This window comes from Homalodisca vitripennis, chromosome 8 (genome assembly GCF_021130785.1).
Source record: "Homalodisca vitripennis isolate AUS2020 chromosome 8, UT_GWSS_2.1, whole genome shotgun sequence".
Classification (NCBI taxonomy): Eukaryota; Metazoa; Arthropoda; class Insecta; order Hemiptera; family Cicadellidae; genus Homalodisca; species Homalodisca vitripennis.
In genome coordinates, this window is record NC_060214.1 from 128,197,426 (window position 1) to 128,216,877 (window position 19,452).

The 19,452-nt window shown below is 35.9% G+C and overlaps 1 protein-coding gene across 6 annotated transcripts in view; it reads right to left on the minus strand.

Annotated features, from left to right (window-relative positions):
- LOC124368384 (kinase D-interacting substrate of 220 kDa B) overlaps positions 1–19,452 on the minus strand; it is a 149,931-nt gene that overhangs the window by 53,857 nt on the left and 76,622 nt on the right. For all 6 annotated transcript variants that reach the window (XM_046825672.1, XM_046825673.1, XM_046825677.1 and 3 more), the window contains 10 exons: positions 19,259–19,438; positions 18,979–19,179; positions 18,096–18,357; positions 13,815–13,980; positions 9,554–9,732; positions 8,709–8,839; positions 8,437–8,592; positions 6,216–6,305; positions 6,007–6,090; positions 2,746–2,893 (listed from right to left, as the gene is read on the minus strand). In XM_046825672.1, coding sequence (XP_046681628.1) covers positions 2,746–2,893; positions 6,007–6,090; positions 6,216–6,305; positions 8,437–8,592; positions 8,709–8,839; positions 9,554–9,732; positions 13,815–13,980; positions 18,096–18,357; positions 18,979–19,179; positions 19,259–19,438 — 1,597 coding nt within the window. The remainder of the gene's footprint in view (positions 1–2,745; positions 2,894–6,006; positions 6,091–6,215; positions 6,306–8,436; positions 8,593–8,708; positions 8,840–9,553; positions 9,733–13,814; positions 13,981–18,095; positions 18,358–18,978; positions 19,180–19,258; positions 19,439–19,452) is intronic.

Here is a 19,452-nt window from a genome sequence, read left to right on the forward strand (position 1 = left end):
TTACTACCACGTTTCTTCATATATTAATCTTTCTCCATTTTTAAACACATATTAGTGGTGATAGGCCAAGCAATTCTTATCCATTCAAAGATGTTGGTGTGTTTACTACCACGTTTCTTCATCTGTTAATCTTTCACTATTTTTAAACACATATTAGTGGTAATAGGCCAAGCAACTGTTATCCATTCAAAGATGTTGGTGTGTTTACTACCACGTTTCTTCATATATTAATCTTTCTCCATTTTTAAACACATATTAGTGGTGATAGGCCAAGCAATTCTTATCCATTCAAAGATGTTGGTGTGTTTACTACCACGTTTCTTCATCTGTTAATCTTTCACTATTTTTAAACACATATTAGTGGTAATAGGCCAAGCAATTCTTATCCATTCAAAGATGTTGGTGTGTTTACTACCACGTTTCTTCATCTGTTACTCTTTCACTATTTTTAAACACATATTAGTGGTAATAGGCCAAGCAACTGTTATCCATTCAAAGATGTTGGTGTGTTTACTACCACATTTCTTCATCTGTTAATCTTTATCCATTTTCATACAACATTCGTGTTGTTCTCCCTCCAATTAACACCAAATTTTCTGAATGATAATCTATTACCGACCCAAGTTTGTGATACTGTTTTGTAAACACTCTGTATACATGAACAACTAACACAGCCTTTTATACAATTTTATTATGAAGTTTTTAAACCTTTGACTACCAAGTAATTTGCTTATTCCAAGTTCTCACCAGAGACATGTCTTCAAATTTCCATCCCAATTTTAGAAATTTGTAGTTTTAGATAACAATTCATATCATTTTTATTTACAATCTCAGACAGCTACAATTAGCTTTGGTTTTTTCCTAATGGAAATTAGTGTTAGAGACAGTATTAAAACGTTCTACATTATATAGTAAAAATAAAGTTTTAGATAATTTTGTTTGGGTTTATTTTTACTTTGACTAATACAGAATATTGAATATTTAACTTATGTTTCTTCCAAATTAATTTTCTGGTACACAAAAGATTTCTAAAGTAATGAAAACGACATGATATGCAATAATTATATGGATGTGTAAATGGAGTAATGCAAATTCTCAAATTCAACAGTAAAAATTCAAAAATCACATGCACATAAGAAATTATTTTCACAAAGCTAATTCTTTCTTGGATTTTTATAAATTTAAAATACACTTGTATTATTTTCAAACTTGAACAGAACAAAACATTAGAAAATATAGTTTATTTTAAAATATTATTAACCTATTTACAAGAGACAGAATTTCAAATACTTAGCAGGAGTGAAGAGGGTAGGATTGTGGTGTGCAGAAATAACTTGTTGCTCATAGAATATTACTGTACAGGTATTAATTATCTACACATGTCTAGACTGTCTAGTTCTAAACATGATGGTCACTTCACATCACGGTTAATGTAATTTTTAATTTTTTATAAACCTCCAAAGCAACATAGTTGATCTGTAGGTTTGGACAAACCAGATGCTGGCAGTAGAAGGGTTAGTTATTATGTATTTTAAAATTATATCTTCTCTAAGTTGTATATTTTATTTGTAACTTTTTGAGCCAAAATATGTACAAAGTTTAAAACTGTATGCCAAGAGCATTTTGTTGCGTGGAAGAGGCTGGAACATTTTAATGGTCAATCTAAAATAATTGTACATCTTTATCACAAAATATTTACTGGTATTAATACATTTTCAGTCCTATGTCCGTCACCCTTGGAAGCCATAATATACTTAAAAACTTAACAAGAAACCTTTCAGGTCAACTGATGATGTTTATAACTTAGGAGGTAGAGTCAAAACATTACTGGCATTGTTACCTGTATTCAAATAGCTGTTCATTACTGCAGTCATTGCTGTACTGTTGGTAAAACTGCAAAGCTTTGTACTGACTTCCGTTAAGTTATGGGATAAGTTCATAATTAATTATATTAAAATACTGAGACAATATCATCAATAATTCTTTTGCTTCTATCTGAAATTTTTCAAAAGCAATCAATAATGTCATCGGCAATGGAATCAGAGAGGCATTCACCTGAAGGTGAATCTTCACCGTTTATGAGCTGCACTGCTCTTATTATCACAGCCCCTCCAAGGGAACGCGAGTCACCTGCCGGCCATGCCTCTGAGGCTCCACTTTTAACATGGGACTAAAGTTTAAAACTGTGTCAAGAATAGGAACTCATCTCAAATCTACAAATGTTTCACTATAGAAGTTTAGATATTAGAGTTTCAATGTTAATGAGTAGTTAAATATGTGATTAACTGTTTACAATTGATATTCAATAAAGAGTTCTTTATGGGAAAATCTATGCAGAATATAAATTTAAGAATTAGTATTAACAGATAATCGTATTTTTGAAAATTTAATAGTATTAGAACCTAAAATCTAAGCTTATACAGTAAAACACAAAATCTAAGATTCTTGTAAATTTGAGAAGAGGAATAAAATTTCTATTCATAACGCAGTTTTAAACTTTAGTACCATGTTAGAAACGGAACCTCAGATGTGCGGTACACCACACTGCTCTACAGATAACATTCCAAATCTCAACAAATACAGTGACAGTTTTGCACTAACTAGAAGTGCTGCCAACCGCAGGAATAGAAATTTCACATTTAACAGATTACTGCTTGAATACAGTAAAGTTGTTGGAACCGTTTGACTCTAGCTCTAAAGTAGAAGCACACAATGTCTATCACACAAGCCCATGACTATACTCACTGCGGGCTCTCTCCTGGCTGTGAGCGAACCTCACGTTGCGGCTACTGACCGTCTCTTCCAGCTGGCTCACTGCGGTCAGCTCCTGTTCTCTCAGCGACACTATCACCATACGGAATATCTCCCAGTCCCCGAACCCCATCTGGACCACCTGTGCAGTTCCATCACTATCTCAGTACATATCATCTTAGTATTTAGGTACAATTAATACAAGAGGAATATTTATCAAAATGTTTTTAATGTACCTATTTAATATATATATATCCAAACAAAAAACAAAATTTTACCTGTACTAAAGGTATATGCTCTGATTTTATATATATCTTATATATATAAAAATCTTGAGTCACGATGTATGTTGCCAATAAACTCCAAAACGACTGAACCAATTTCAATCAAATTTCACATGTATCCGTAATTTAGTCTAACTTAGAAGATAGGATAGTTATTATCTGAATTATTCGCTTATGTCGTGAATATAAACGAATAAAATGAAGAAAAGTTTTCAAAGCGCCTGCACATTATAACCTGCAATTACGAGATAGATACGTATATTAAACAGTGAAACACTATTTGAAGGCGCTAAGTTATGATGTATAATTGTCTAAACTAAATTTTTGGTTGAACTTAAAGGTTGAGTGGTAGACCACTTTGTAATAAAATACATTATGCATGTACAATACATTTTTGACATATTTTCTTGATCGTGACATCAAGGTAAAATCTACATCGGGGTTGGAAATATAATTTACTTCAACCAGAAATGCTCATACGCGGGCAAAACTTACGAAAAGCGTGCGAAGCCGCGGGAAACAGCTAGTATATATATATATATATATATATATATACAACTGATTCAATTACATTCTGGTTCAAGCCCATGTTGATCACACATCCTTATCTCTGTTGGATAGGAAATATTATATCGTTCATACTGAGTCAGTATAGATTTAAAAACATGAAATGAAAATTCTTTTGGTTGAACAAGTAAAATTTAACGAATGATTTTTTTTTATTGTACATAAATATTAGATTTCAAAAATTACTTTGACATTATAAAACATGATACTTTTTTTTCCTACTTTCTTGTTGAGAAATGTGTACTTTTGACTTGGATGAGTGTACACAAGCAGAGCTGAATAATATGACGATAAAAATCTTTACTTTATATTATTAAATTAGTATGTTGAAATATTTTGCAATAGAATTAAAATTGACAAATTCATAGAATTCAAAACTCATTTTTTTAGCATGGAACTTGAGACTTTGCAGAAGTTACGTTATTGAAGATTCAGATATTAAGGAACTGAGTCTTGGTTCGTGTTCACCCACTACGTGTGCACCTCACTTGTAGATCTGTTCCAGAATCTCTTTGTCACATCAGGTATGGCACTTGGACAACTCAAATATTGTCATCAAACCTATTCTTGTAGCAAAATTTTAGTCCCCAACATTAACTGATATCAGCTAGTGGTCTTGTGTTGTGTAACAGGTTTTGCTGAAATTGCATGCAACATTTTAGTCCCCAACATTAACTGATATCAGCTAGTAGTCTTGTGTTGTGTAACAGACTTTGCTGAAATTGCATGCAACATTTCAAATCTATAGCTCATTTCATTTTTGAGATGTCCTGCAGACAGATAGACAGACAGACAATATGCAGAAAGAAATGTTTACATTCCCTGTCAGACAAAAGAGATTGTTCAGCCTACTGTGAGATAGGATTCAATAACGCTCAGCCAAATTCCATCGTTGGACATGTACCATCATAGAACTCATCCTTGTCTGTGTACAACGTGTATTCATAAAGTAAGCACTGCATTGTTACATGAAAGAACATACTATAAACTAGTTTACTACATAGTTTACTCAAATGTTCAAACACTTGTCCCAGTGGGTGACCAGCTTTTCAATTTCTTCTGCATAGAAAGTTTGCACCAGTGACGAAATCAAAATTCCATCAAAATTTAAAAAACCACTAAAGTCTATCCAAAATTTTAAAATGGACCAACCACAGAGATGAGTCACATTCTCAAAAACTTAAAATTGACTTATCCAGACTACTACTACACCTACAACAAAACTATCCACTAAGAAACTACCTACATGGCTTTTTGAAAGGCAGATCAACTACTAGGACTTATACAGATGAATGAGAATATAACTGACAACCTGGAAGAACCTATGGTGACTAGCCTACGCTTAGATTTCAGCAAGGCTTTTGACTGCTTACTTGGTAAATTGAATGCTCTTATAGTAACGGGAACAGCACTAGCCTGGATTGACAGCTATTTAAACAGCAAACAACAAAATGGTGAAAGCAGAAAGCCTCTCTAATAATACTCTGAAGAAAGCTCAATCAACTCAAACCTCAATGTAGAGATGTGTGCCTCAAGAATCAGTGATGGGTCCGATCTTATTCCTGCTGCCAGCTAACAACCTACCAGACCGGCTTAAAGATGTTTGCCAGATTATTTGCAGACAACATTGTCATTACAGTAGCAGAAAAATGAAATGAATAACTTGAAATCAATACCTATATAGCCTTTAATGTGACGAAACAATATTGCAAACTCAAATGACCTTATGTCGAATGAGAAAATAAACTATGAAGATAATTTACAGCATTTGGAAAAATTAAATTGAAACAGACAACCTCACTGAAGAAAGAAGAAAGCCCAAAGTACGTCAGAATAGTGATAGATGAGGACCTGACCTGGCAAACTCATATTGCCCAACTTTATAAAAAAGTCTGCTCAGGAACATGTACTCAGTGTGTTTACAAATGTATTTTTCTTTTATTTTCTCATTCCCTTCATTGATACCCGTAAGACCAATGTAGAAATGTTCGTTAACACTTAGCCTAATCAGAAATATTCGCTGACGCTCAGCCTAATCAGAAATATTTGCTAACGCTCAGCCTAAGCCCATAGAGTGACCAGTACCATCATCGAACTCTGTGTTATCTACATAGAAATGAAGCTCCATGCAAAATTTCAAGTCTAAGGTTTAGTTCGTTTTTAAGTTATCGTGAAGACAAACAGAAATTCATTTTTCAACCCTTTAAATGATAGCCTTTCCTAACGCTAGGCCAATAATTATCTTATATCTAATTCAAAAATGTTGTAAATTCCAAAAATTCTCAATGAAGAGTATTACTTAAGACTGAGTATCCTGTACACTGTGATTTCAAAATCAAACTGAGCAAATGAGGAGAAAATTTTTATAAACTGTGTAGTTAGCATAACATTTGTAAACACTCACAGGTTTCAGGTCATCCATATCACAATAGAGCAACACCTTGCCACTGATGTTGTTGGTCTGGAAAACTTTGGTGTACTTGGCAACCTGAGAGCCTTGAGTCTCATCCACCTTGGACAGCAGTTGGCAGACCCCTTCTGTGCTGAGTGTGGAGAGTCTCACGTCTAACAGCTCAGCCTGTTAAAACATAACATTCATTGTCACATGGCAACCTGAGAGCCTTGAGTCTCATCCACCTTGGACAGCAGTTGGCAGACCCCTTCTGTGCTGAGTGTGGAGAGTCTCACGTCTAACAGCTCAGCCTGTTAAAACAGAACATTCATTGTCACATGGCAACCTGAGAGCCTTGAGTCTCGTCCACCTTGGACCGCAGTTGGCAGACCCCTTCTTCAGCCTGTTAAAACAGAACATTCATTGTCACATGGCAACCTGAGAGCCTTGAGTCTCGTCCACCTTGGACCGCAGTTGGCAGACCCCTTCTTCAGCCTGTTAAAACAGAACATTCATTGTCACATGGCAACCTGAGAGCCTTGAGTCTCGTCCACCTTGGACCGCAGTTGGCAGACCCCTTCTTCAGCCTGTTAAAACAGAACATTCATTGTCACATGGCAACCTGAGAGCCTTGAGTCTCGTCCACCTTGGACCGCAGTTGGCAGACCCCTTCTTCAGCCTGTTTAAAACAGAACATTCATTGTCACATGGCAACCTGAGAGCCTTGAGTCTCGTCCACCTTGGACCGCAGTTGGCAGACCCCTTCTGTGATGAGTGTGGAGAGTCTCACGTCTAACAGCTCAGCCTGTTAAAACAGAACATTCATTGTCACATGGCAACCTGAGAGCCTTGAGTCTCGTCCACCTTGGACCGCAGTTGGCAGACCCCTTCTTCTTCAGCCTGTTAAAACAGAACATTCATTGTCACATGGCAACCTGAGAGCCTTGAGTCTCGTCCACCTTGGACCGCAGTTGGCAGACCCCTTCTGTGCTGAGTGTGGAGAGTCTCACGTCTAACAGCTCAGCCTGTTAAAACAGAACATTCATTGTCACATGGCAACCTGAGAGCCTTGAGTCTCGTCCACCTTGGACCGCAGTTGGCAGACCCCTTCTTCAGCCTGTTAAAACAGAACATTCATTGTCACATGGCAACCTGAGAGCCTTGAGTCTCGTCCACCTTGGACCGCAGTTGGCAGACCCCTTCTGTGCTGAGTGTGGAGAGTCTCACGTCTAACAGCTCAGCCTGTTAAAACAGAACATTCATTGTCACATGGCAACCTGAGAGCCTTGAGTCTCGTCCACCTTGGACCGCAGTTGGCAGACCCCTTCTTCAGCCTGTTAAAACAGAACATTCATTGTCACATGGCAACCTGAGAGCCTTGAGTCTCGTCCACCTTGGACCGCAGTTGGCAGACCCCTTCTGTGCTGAGTGTGGAGAGTCTCACGTCTAACAGCTCAGCCTGTTAAAACAGAACATTCATTGTCACATGGCAACCTGAGAGCCTTGAGTCTCGTCCACCTTGGACCGCAGTTGGCAGACCTCTTCTTCAGCCTGTTAAAACAGAACATTCATTGTCACATGGCAACCTGAGAGCCTTGAGTCTCGTCCACCTTGGACCGCAGTTGGCAGACCCCTTCTGTGCTGAGTGTGGAGAGTCTCACGTCTAACAGCTCAGCCTGTTAAAACAGAACATTCATTGTCACATGGCAACCTGAGAGCCTTGAGTCTCGTCCACCTTGGACCGCAGTTGGCAGACCCCTTCTTCAGCCTGTTAAAACAGAACATTCATTGTCACATGGCAACCTGAGAGCCTTGAGTCTCGTCCACCTTGGACCGCAGTTGGCAGACCCCTTCTTCAGCCTGTTAAAACAGAACATTCATTGTCACATGGCAACCTGAGAGCCTTGAGTCTCGTCCACCTTGGACCACAGTTGGCAGACCCCTTCTGTGCTGAGTGTGGAGAGTCTGATTTCTATTCATCTGTATCGTTGTTGTTAGATAACAACATTTTTCAACATTATGTTTTCAACATCAGGTCTTACAGTCTAATATTATTCCAATTATTTACATAAGACATAAAAGTATTAAACACAAAAAAACTGCAAATAGTACATATTTTAAATATCCATCTTGTTTTCTAAATTTTATGTGTGTTTTTTGTGATTTTAAAAGGTCTGATGATGAACTATAATAGTTTAAAACTTGATGTACTCACCAACAAGGATTGAAAATGACAGGAGACTGATATTTGCTAAGGATACCTCTTTATTTGTTTGGTAAAGCTGTGGAACATGATTTTTGTTACATGCTATTTTAGGATATGTGCATTTATATAGCAACCATTAGAGTAAAACTACTGTTGGTTATATATCATTGTTTCAATAATAGACATTGACATCAAGTATACTCAGCCATGAACTACGACTGTAAGAGAACACTCACGGGCAGAGATGTCGCAACGGCGACAGGTAGATGGAAGGGAGGCACCCTGGGTCCCGGTACCACGGGTGCCCATGGAGTCGGGAACACTGCAGGACCAGGAAACATCACACCCGGGGCTATCGGAGTGGGCTGAGACTGCATCTTCTGCAGCGACTTCTGTAACAGAAATCCACACATCTTATGGTTACTAGCATAACGATTTTATAAAAATCAATTTGAATTTAACTAATGGGCATAGCTGGGTACAAAAATCATCTGGTAGAGTTACTGACCTGACGCCGCATGAGTCCAGTGCGCCTGAGGTTCGCAGGGTTATCCCCTAGTGCTGAGGATTGCCACGTCTGAGCAGCTCCAGGAGCTGGAGTCATCATCAGTCCTGACTCTTCCAGGCTCTGGATATCCTCTGTCAACACAACATGTTATATTCAGATCCTGCAGCTTTGTTGTACCCACATTTTGACTGCTCTTTATTTATTAAATAGCATTTATCTGCGGCTTCGTGGACAAATTTTCTGCTGAATAACTACAAAAGGTCTTTGCAAATTTAGTTTAAAATCAATATAACATGTGTACTTAATGAACAAAGAAGAATGTGACTGGATATAAACTTTTAAACTTCCAAATACATGCTCCATCCATACCATTTTTCATCAGTCATTCCAGTTAAAACACAGAAAAAAAACTTTACTGTTCAGCATGCAATGAAGTTTAACTGTTTAAGAAATAACAAATGCAACACAGTAACTTCATCATATGTTGATAAGTTTATAGAACATGTCATATTATTAAAATACCATCAAAATATACTCTGTTTAACCCATAAAATAAAGTAAGAGAGGCGCAAAGGTCCTTTTAGGACTAAGCGCGGGGACAAACTGTCCTTTTCCCTCAGGAAGGAAAAAAAATACATAATACCAATGATAACATGAATATTTCGGTGGTTATTTTAAGTTAATCATTATTTTTAACACATCACGGCATTCAAGAACTGGAATCTGCTTTTGCCTTCAGGTTACAACACTCATATTGAAGGTGCAGAAAGGTTTTGTTACACGAACAGCAATACAGAAATCAGTTTTCTCACTTAATGATGTCCAATGCTACCGTCACTACTCACCCTTGATGACCTTCTTGATGTAAGGGTCCAAGTTGATGGTGAAGGGCAGGAACACTCGCAGGTCACTCACGAGGAGACTGGACCGGTGGAAGGACAGGAAGATGTCAAACTTACGCTCGTCTCTGTCCAGCTCCAGCAGTGGCTCTACCTCCTTGGAGGTGGGTATCTGTGGCCGAATTCTGAAACATTGTTATTGGAAGTGTTATAACTTGCTGTTATATGTTCCCTGTCAAATTGTTGAATAAAGATTATTAACGTTCTGACTCAGATGAAGCTCATCAACAGTCTCCCTGAAACAATAAAATTCTAAACCAATTCGAAAAATCCCATTAAAGCCCATTACAACGCTATCTGGTGTCCTGCGCTTTTGTCTCAGTTGGTGAGTATGTAGAACACACATATGATTGATATTACAGGCAGTGTTGCAGTGTTGGGGATTAATGTCATAAAATTTCGGTATATCTGAATGTGTGCCTGCATGCAGATGTATGGAAAGTCAAGTAAACATGTTTGGATGTAATATAAATAGCACTAAAAAGTGGTACTATAGAATATTGCGATATAAATTTATATATCGACTACATACACATTAATTATATTCTATTTTAGGAGTAATATAATATTCAAGACAACAGAAGTAATCATTTAAATACAAGTAGGCCTACTGTTACTTCCTTCCACAGAAGTTCTCTACACGACCCTACTACTAAAACTTTAATTGCACTGATCGGAAGGAAAATATTTTTGGAAGTTTTATATATTTATCCAGAGCTTTTGACAGTGTAGTACACTATTAATTAATTCATAGACTCTGTGCTCTAGGGGTGAAGAATACAGAGTTAACACAGTTTAAATAATATCTAGAAGAAAGAAAACAAAGCAAACAGTTACACCAACATTAAAAAATTATTTCGTATAAACAGACATTTGCATCATGACTGTTACAAGTGCAATATAGAACCCCTCTCAGGAATCCCTTATGGGTCCATTACTGATCTTTTACTGTCTGAAGGGTTTTCCAGGAATGGCACAAGAAGAAAACAATACAGTTTATATTCACGCAGATAACAAAACAGTATTGTTTCTGGGAAAACTAAATAAACCATTAAAGTGTCATTACACATCAATTTGTCATTAATTAAGGATTTTTTAACCCTTTAATAGATAGGTGTGAAGTTCATAAGGTGAGAAAAAATGAGATGTGAACCCCGCTACATGTTTGAGAAATGCAACGTTATTTTATATGTAGTGTTGTGTATTGTATAACACTATGAACTAAAAAACTTCTAGTATTACTTTCTAAACATAATAGTGTACAGAAGTTATAAAACTGTATGCATAACAATATCATCTTGGAATAAACATCTGCAGAATAGACTTTTATTTATATCCTAATCAAAACATGCTAACATAACACACTTTCAAAGATTTGTTTCCAGAGGTGAAATCAAAATACAAAATAAAATAATTCACAAATTAGAAAAAAGATAGTAATCACAACATTGTTAATTTTCACAGGCCAAAATTGCAGCCAATAGCAAGATGATTTCAAACTCAAAAAATCGTTGTAAAGCTGCATGGAAAGTTTGCAAAAACTGAATGTAATCTGAATCCGATGTCACAGCCACCAATACCTATTAGCCCTGATATTTTAAATGATTTTTTTGTGAATGTGGCAGTAAATACAAATAATAACCTCTGCTCTGATTTTTTAGCAAACTTCCCTCAGCCACAACCAACTAGCAGTTTTCAATGGAAACTGATTGATGAAACTTTTGTGAAATCTGTTGTAAATAAAATGAGTAATTTCCGTTGTGAGGATGTGTATGGCCTTTCAAATTATGTTTTAAAAAATATTATTGATGTAATTGTAGTACCACTTACCTATGTAATTATTTAATTTTATCTCAAGGAGTTTACCCAAATTGTCTTAAAGTATCTAAAATTACACCTATTCATAAGAAAGGAGATGTAAAAAATCCAGACAATTATCGTCCCATTACAATTGTACCCATTATAAGTAAAATTATTGAGTCATGTCTTGTAGCTCAACTCTATGAATATTTTGTAAATAATAATTTGCTATACATCTATCAATTTGGGTTTAGACCTAACCATTCAACTAGTGATGCAGTAGAAGCAATAGTAAACTTTGTTCTCAATGGTTTTGAAAATAAACTGGTAGTAGGAGCAAGTATGATTGATTTAAGTAAGGCGTTTGATACGGTTTCACATGGCTTATTGTCAAAAAAGCTAAAATATTATGGAATTTTGGACAAAGAGCTGCAATTGTTGAGTAGTTACCTTACAGATAGAAAACAAATAGTTTGTATGCAAGACAAAGATTCTCAATTTTTAAATGTTTCAGCAGGGGTACCACAAGGTTCAGTACTGGGACCCTTTCTTTTTTTAATTTTTGTTAATGATTTTAGTTATAATGTCTCATCTTTTTCTGTTCTATATGCAGATGATACAACCATTACTAACTCTGGTTTGGATATTTTAGATGTGAAAATTCAACTTAAACATTCATTAAAACAAGCAAAACAATGGTTTCTTGCTAATGATCTGTTAATAAATGATACTAAGACTGAACAAATAATATTTACTTTAAAGAACCATTTATCGGATGTAGACTATGACTTGTTCAAACCTGTAAAATTGCTTGGTATTCATTTAGACAGCAAACTCTGTTGGGACGAACATGTTAATCATCTCTGTAAAAAACTGTCCAGAGTTACTTATCTTTTAAGAAAGTTGAAGGATTGCGTGAATCTGGATGTTCTTGTCATGATATACTTTGGCCTTTTTCATGCACATCTGAGCTATGGTATACGTCTTTGGGGTGGTTCTAGTTCAGCAAAAAGAGCCTTTATTTGGCAGAAGAAGGCTCTTAGAATAATAAACGGACTAGCCATGTCGGCTTCATGTAGAAACACTTTTCAACAACTTAATATTATGACTCTTGCATGTATCTACATTAGCTGTAACCTGATTTATGTTAAGAAAAACATTAGTAATTTTAATCAAGCAAATTCAATACATGATTACAATACTAGACAAAAGAAAGATCTTGTTAAACCTAATGTTAGGCTTAATAAGTGTTTAGATAGTTTTAAGTATCAACAAATCTTGTTATACAATAAACTGCCGATGTCCATCAGGTCACTTCCTTGTAATAAATTTAGTTGTACTATTGCTAAGTGGCTTAAGAAGAAAGCATTTTATACTGCAGAAGAGTATATGAACTGTGATATGTTGGACTTGACACCTTAATTTTGTTTATAACTTCTTGACGATGCCTATTGTGACTTGTTTACTTAATGGAAAATAAAGTTCTTGATTCTTGATTCTTGATTCACTACCACAAATGAATAGAATGATTGCTGTGCAGTCTGCATATACAAGAGCTTTTTTCAGAAAAAAACTCAGCATAACTGACTCAGCCGACTGCACAATAAGCAGCGGTCAGGGTTAAACAGTACAAACCTTCTATCAATAAAAAAACTTAGTTTTCTTCTCAACTGGACAGGTGAAATATAAATTGTAGAAGACGAGATATTGAACCAGGAGCAAGATACATAGTTTCTGAGCTTGCTCATTGATGAGAATGTAACATGGGACAAACATAAGGATCTTGCAATATGTAAAACTTCAAGTGGCTTGTACGCTGCAAGACGATTGGTAAAATCATGTAATATTAAAACATTCTTTCAGAGCTATTTATTAAACTTTAATACAATCCCATACAGCTACAGCAATAGTATTTATGGAGCCACAACAAGAACATAAAATTCAGTATATAGCTTATACATTATTTTATGAAACTATAAAATTAACATTCTCAGAACAAAAATATAACAATTGGAAAAATTCACAAATTACAATATAAAATCACAAAGATTTGTCAAACGAATTTGTCAAACTAAGAATTTGTCAAACTACAATTTTTTTAAAAGAAAACTAATTATAAATTTTAAAATCTACCAATGCAGATACAAATTTTCGATAACCCCAACACATTTTTCAATACAATGACATGTTACTTTCACAATAATTAATTTCTGAACACTAATAAAAGTGAAAATACATTGACAATTTTTTTTATGTACATTACTCTCAGATTAGTTGCACTTTTGCAATAGGCAGGTTATAACATAATTTGTTTTTAAACTAGAGATGTCACTTTTTACAGGTAGATTGAATCGACCATATCCTATGTACATTCTATGTTTTGATTTGCTGTAGAGTAGAAACTCACTTGTCGTAGAGAGTCTTGAGCGAAGTGTTGTCATCTAGAGAGTCCTCTGCCGAGTCGTGGGCCATGATTAGCCAAGAGGTGCGGAAAGGCCACTGTTCCGTGATGTTCACCCAACTCGCCAGATGATACCAGTTAAAGTCTATCTGGAATGCCTTCAATAGTCGCCCTACACAAGCAATAAAGTTTCGTCAGTTTCACCTTTAACCCCATCAATAATATCTACACTGTACTCACTAAATACAAATGTAAGTTCAGTTTCTGTCTTACAGTGAGCTTACTGGCAGGGTTGGATACCAGCTTGTGTTCCAAACAAATATTTCTTGTTTGAAACTCATGTTTGCAATGATTCTGAAGACTTGGGCAAAATATAAAATATTCAATTTTAAATAATTTGTTTCTGGATTCATTTCTGTAAAATACCCTTTAAAAACACAAATAAACCAATCATTTGATCCTGAATCCTTCATTGAGCAGTAATTGTTTATGTTTTAACACCATTTTACTGAAAATGTTAATATTACATTGTATAATACAAACATGTTTTAAATCATAAATAAATTTATATTAGGACCAGTATTAGTACATTTATTAGACATTTACTGTTTTTAGTTATATTTCATGACTATGAATAAGTAAAATACTTATCAAAATCTATTTATAGGCTACTAACAGTGGCAGATAATTATTTTGACAAGTCTAATGACCATAAAAATAATGATATAGTACATATTTATATATATGTTTATGTAACCAAGATTACTAAAAATTAACTTTATGGTACTATTTCCAGTTTATGCATTGAAACGAATTTATTTTTCACAAAACCAATACAAAACTACATTTTCTACAACTAGACTACATTTGGGATGTTTCGGCTATCTCATAATTTTTAAAGTATTTATGTAACTAAGTTAACATAAGCATTTTTTACTCTTATATTTTGATTTAAGTTTCTATATAAGAGTATTCTATAGTTCATTGTGAACAAAATAATTCCCCATAAAGATTGGTCATCACTAAAAAAATATTTTTTACGAATTTTATAAAACTCTCATGCAGTCTCCCGGTTAAAGACCAGAGATTTTCTCTACAACTGCAACTTTTTTTCAAAAAAATTCATCACAAATTTAATATGAATGTTCAAAAATTTATTTGATATTAAAATAGTTTATAGTATATAGTATTTTCCAGCTAGAGACTAAATTCTAATGGTGTGTGATCTCAAACAAAAAAGTGTTTTTGCTCAAAAAAGGATAATGTAATTTTTTTATAATTCTTTTACGTCAACGATATACAAAATTTGAAAATAAAAAATCAAAGATAGCCAAAATGTAGTGCTTACCTTTTTGGATTAGCAATAAATTAAAATTCTACTTTTTTACACAAATAAGGAAATATGTTTTCATTCCTTACTAGCAAAATTGATATTTAGACTCACTTTAAAAAATAATATAAAAAGTAAGAACTACGAATTTTAATACACTTAATTTTGGGTTATGGAGATATAAAACACATATTTACTACAATAGAAAGACAATGTGCACATTTGGCTTATTTAGGCACTAATAACCCCAAATCATGGCATCAACATTAGACTCCTGTACGTGGCAGCACAGCTGATCAAATATGGAACATGTAAACACAAAACTCAGGTCATAGACAGCGGAATAAAAACATGAGTCGGTACCATACGGTACCAACTGGCAGCTCCAGTTGTTTTGTGATGTTACGTGTTTTTTCAACACTGTATCATTATCAGGTATTCACACATTAGTGTTTTGTTACAGGCAAAAATTAAAAACAGTACAAGACACAATGAAAAATTATTAATAAGTGATCACTACTATTCAGTGCCACATGTTCATCATAGGTGGACTTTGTTCAGTGATCCATCATCGCCAGCTGTAGTGTCATGTTTATAACAAACACTAGTTGAAATTATTAATAAGTGATCACTACTATTATTCAGTGCCACATGTTCATCATAAGGTGGACTTTGTTCAGTGATCCATCATTGCCAGCTGTAGTGTCATGTTTATAACAAACACTAGTTGAAATTATTAATAAGTGATCACTACTATTCAGTGCCACATGTTCATCATAGGTGGACTTTGTTCAGTGATCCATCATCGCCAGCTGTAGTGTCATGTTTATAACAAACACTAGTTGAAATTATTAATAAGTGATCACTACTATTCAGTGCCACATGTTCATCATAGGTGGACTTTGTTCAGTGATCCATCATCGCCAGCTGTAGTGTCATGTTTATAACAAACACTAGTTGAAATTATTAATAAGTGATCACTACCATTCAGTGCCACATGTTCATCATAGGTGGACTTTGTTCAGTGATCCATCATTGCCAGCTGTAGTGTCATGTTTATAACAAACACTAGTTGAAATTATTAATAAGTGATCACTACCATTCAGTGCCACATGTTCATCATAGGTGGACTTTGTTCAGTGATCCATCATCGCCAGCTGTAGTGTCATGTTTATAACAAACACTAGTTGAAATTATTAATAAGTGATCACTACCATTCAGTGCCACATGTTCATCATAGGTGGACTTTGTTCAGTGATCCATCATCGCCAGCTGTAGTGTCATGTTTATAACAAACACTAGTTGAAATTATTAATAAGTGATCACTACCATTCAGTGCCACATGTTCATCATAGGTGGACTTTGTTCAGTGATCCATCATCGCCAGCTGTAGTGTCATGTTTATAACAAACACTAGTTGAAATTATTAATAAGTGATCACTACCATTCAGTGCCACATGTTCATCATAGGTGGACTTTGTTCAGTGATCCATCATCGCCAGCTGTAGTGTCATGTTTATAACAAACACTAGTTGAAATTATTAATAAGTGATCACTACTATTCAGTGCCACATGTTCATCATAGGTGGACTTTGTTCAGTGATCCATCATCGCCAGCTGTAGTGTCATGTTTATAACAAACACTAGTTGAAATTATTAATAAGTGATCACTACCATTCAGTGCCACATGTTCATCATAGGTGGACTTTGTTCAGTGATCCATCATCGCCAGCTGTAGTGTCATGTTTATAACAAACACTAGTTGAAATTATTAATAAGTGATCACTACTATTCAGTGCCACATGTTCATCATAGGTGGACTTTGTTCAGTGATCCATCATCGCCAGCTGTAGTGTCATGTTTATAACAAACACTAGTTGAAATTATTAATAAGTGATCACTACCATTCAGTGCCACATGTTCATCATAGGTGGACTTTGTTCAGTGATCCATCATCGCCAGCTGTAGTGTCATGTTTATAACAAACACTAGTTGAAATTATTAATAAGTGATCACTACCATTCAGTGCCACATGTTCATCATAGGTGGACTTTGTTCAGTGATCCATCATCGCCAGCTGTAGTGTCATGTTTATAACAAACACTAGTTGAAATTATTAATAAGTGATCACTACCTATTCAGTGCCACATGTTCATCATAGGTGGACTTTGTTCAGTGATCCATCATCGCCAGCTGTAGTGTCATGTTTATAACAAACACTAGTTGAAATTATTAATAAGTGATCACTACCATTCAGTGCCACATGTTCATCATAGGTGGACTTTGTTCAGTGATCCATCATCGCCAGCTGTAGTGTCATGTTTATAACAAACACTAGTTGAAATTATTAATAAGTGATCACTACCATTCAGTGCCACATGTTCATCATAGTGGACTTTGTTCAGTGATCCATCATCGCCAGCTGTAGTGTCATGTTTATAACAAACACTAGTTGAAATTATTAATAAGTGATCACTACTATTCAGTGCCACATGTTCATCATAGGTGGACTTTGTTCAGTGATCCACCATCGCCAGCTGTAGTGCCATGTTTATAACAAACACTAGTTGAAATTATTAATAAGTGATCACTACTATTCAGTGCCACATGTTCATCATAGGTGGACTTTGTTCAGTGATCCACCATCGCCAGCTGTAGTGTCATGTTTATAACAAACACTAGTTGAAAATTAATAAGTGATCACTACTATTCAGTGCCACATGTTCATCAGGTGGACTTTGTTCAGTGATCCACCATCGCCAGCTGTAGTGTCATGTTTATAACAAACACTAGTTGAAACTATTAAGTGTCAGTGCATCATCAGGTGGACTTTGTTCAGTGATCCACCATCGCCAGCTGTAGTGTCATGTTTATAACAAACACTAGTTGAAATTATTAATTCTACTGTAACAGTCGTGTTAAGATCAGTACCGGGTATCTATCTAATAGTGACACACCTGTGATGTAGACGACATTCATGAGCCTGCGCATGCTGCGAGGGTTGACGTCGCTGAAGTAGTCGTCAGTGAGCAGCATCTTGGTGAGGTCCTGGGCTCCCCCGGCCCTGTTCAGGTTGGAGCCCAGAGAGCTGGCTATGCTGTCACTGAGCTTCAGTTTGCGAGAGCCCTTGCGTGCGACGTTCAATGAACTTCCCGGCAGTTTCAGTTTCTCCTGCGAGCTCAGCCCTCCCGACTCGGTGGAGAGCCGCCGCGCCGATGCCTACACGTGTCAAATAAACATAACAACTTTATGGTACGTTAATAATTAGTGATGGAAGGCATGTACTTTTTTAATACATTCATATTCGTGTTAGTTTTATTATAATCTGAGAATTAAAGAAATGTTCAAAATATCTACAAAGTATAAATATAAAATTATTTTTAGTCCCTAATGCCTACTGCTGGTTTGGAGTACAGTACTTGTCGATTAACAGAACAGTTAAATAGCTACAGGAATATTATTTTGGCTTCAATTTTGGCTGTTATTGTAGTAACAGGGCTTCAATTATTTATATTGTTTTTTAACTGACATTTTGGGAACTTCTATTCAGTTACCAAAATCTCTTAATAAAGAATCCCTTGAACATCTTTCAAAAATTGAATTTAAACTGTTAAAGTCATTGTGACATAATTCCAAGCTAAGGTACTTCTGGGCATTGGTCCCAGTTTGAATAAAAAAAGCTGTTGTAAAAGCAAACTATTAACTTCATTAGTTTAAACAGCTGTTCCGTCTCACAGCTTACAAAAACTGGCCAATACACCTCTTGAATATATTGAGAATTCACTTTAACTTTGCTGGATGACTCACCCTTTGGCTACAAGAGAGATGACAATAACTTACCGAGGTGACCAGATTGGACTCCGGCTGGTCGTAAGCTTGCACCACGCTCTTGCGATGACTGTGTGCGGACTTCTGCGCCGTCTTGACCTTGCGCAGACCCGAGTTCTGCAGAAAGAACGGAAGGTGAACCATGTTCCGCAGATAGTCATGGCCACCGATGTTAGACTCGCTGAGCAATCTACGGCTGTTCACCTCCACTGCCTGGGGATACATTACATCATCATTAAACATGAAGAAAATACTTCAAACTCGACACATCAGTGAGTTTCCCCCTCGATACCTTGGATATGACGTGAGGATCGATGGCCAGAATAATGATGAAGGGTGTGTTCGGCTCCGAGAAGAGCACATGAACAGCGTCCAGAACCATGAGCACCTTGTCCTGCTCGCAGCTGTCCAGTCCATCCACGATGATCACCAGTCGAGTCTGCTGCTGAGTGAACGCGTCCAGACACTTCACCTGGACAGTTATAC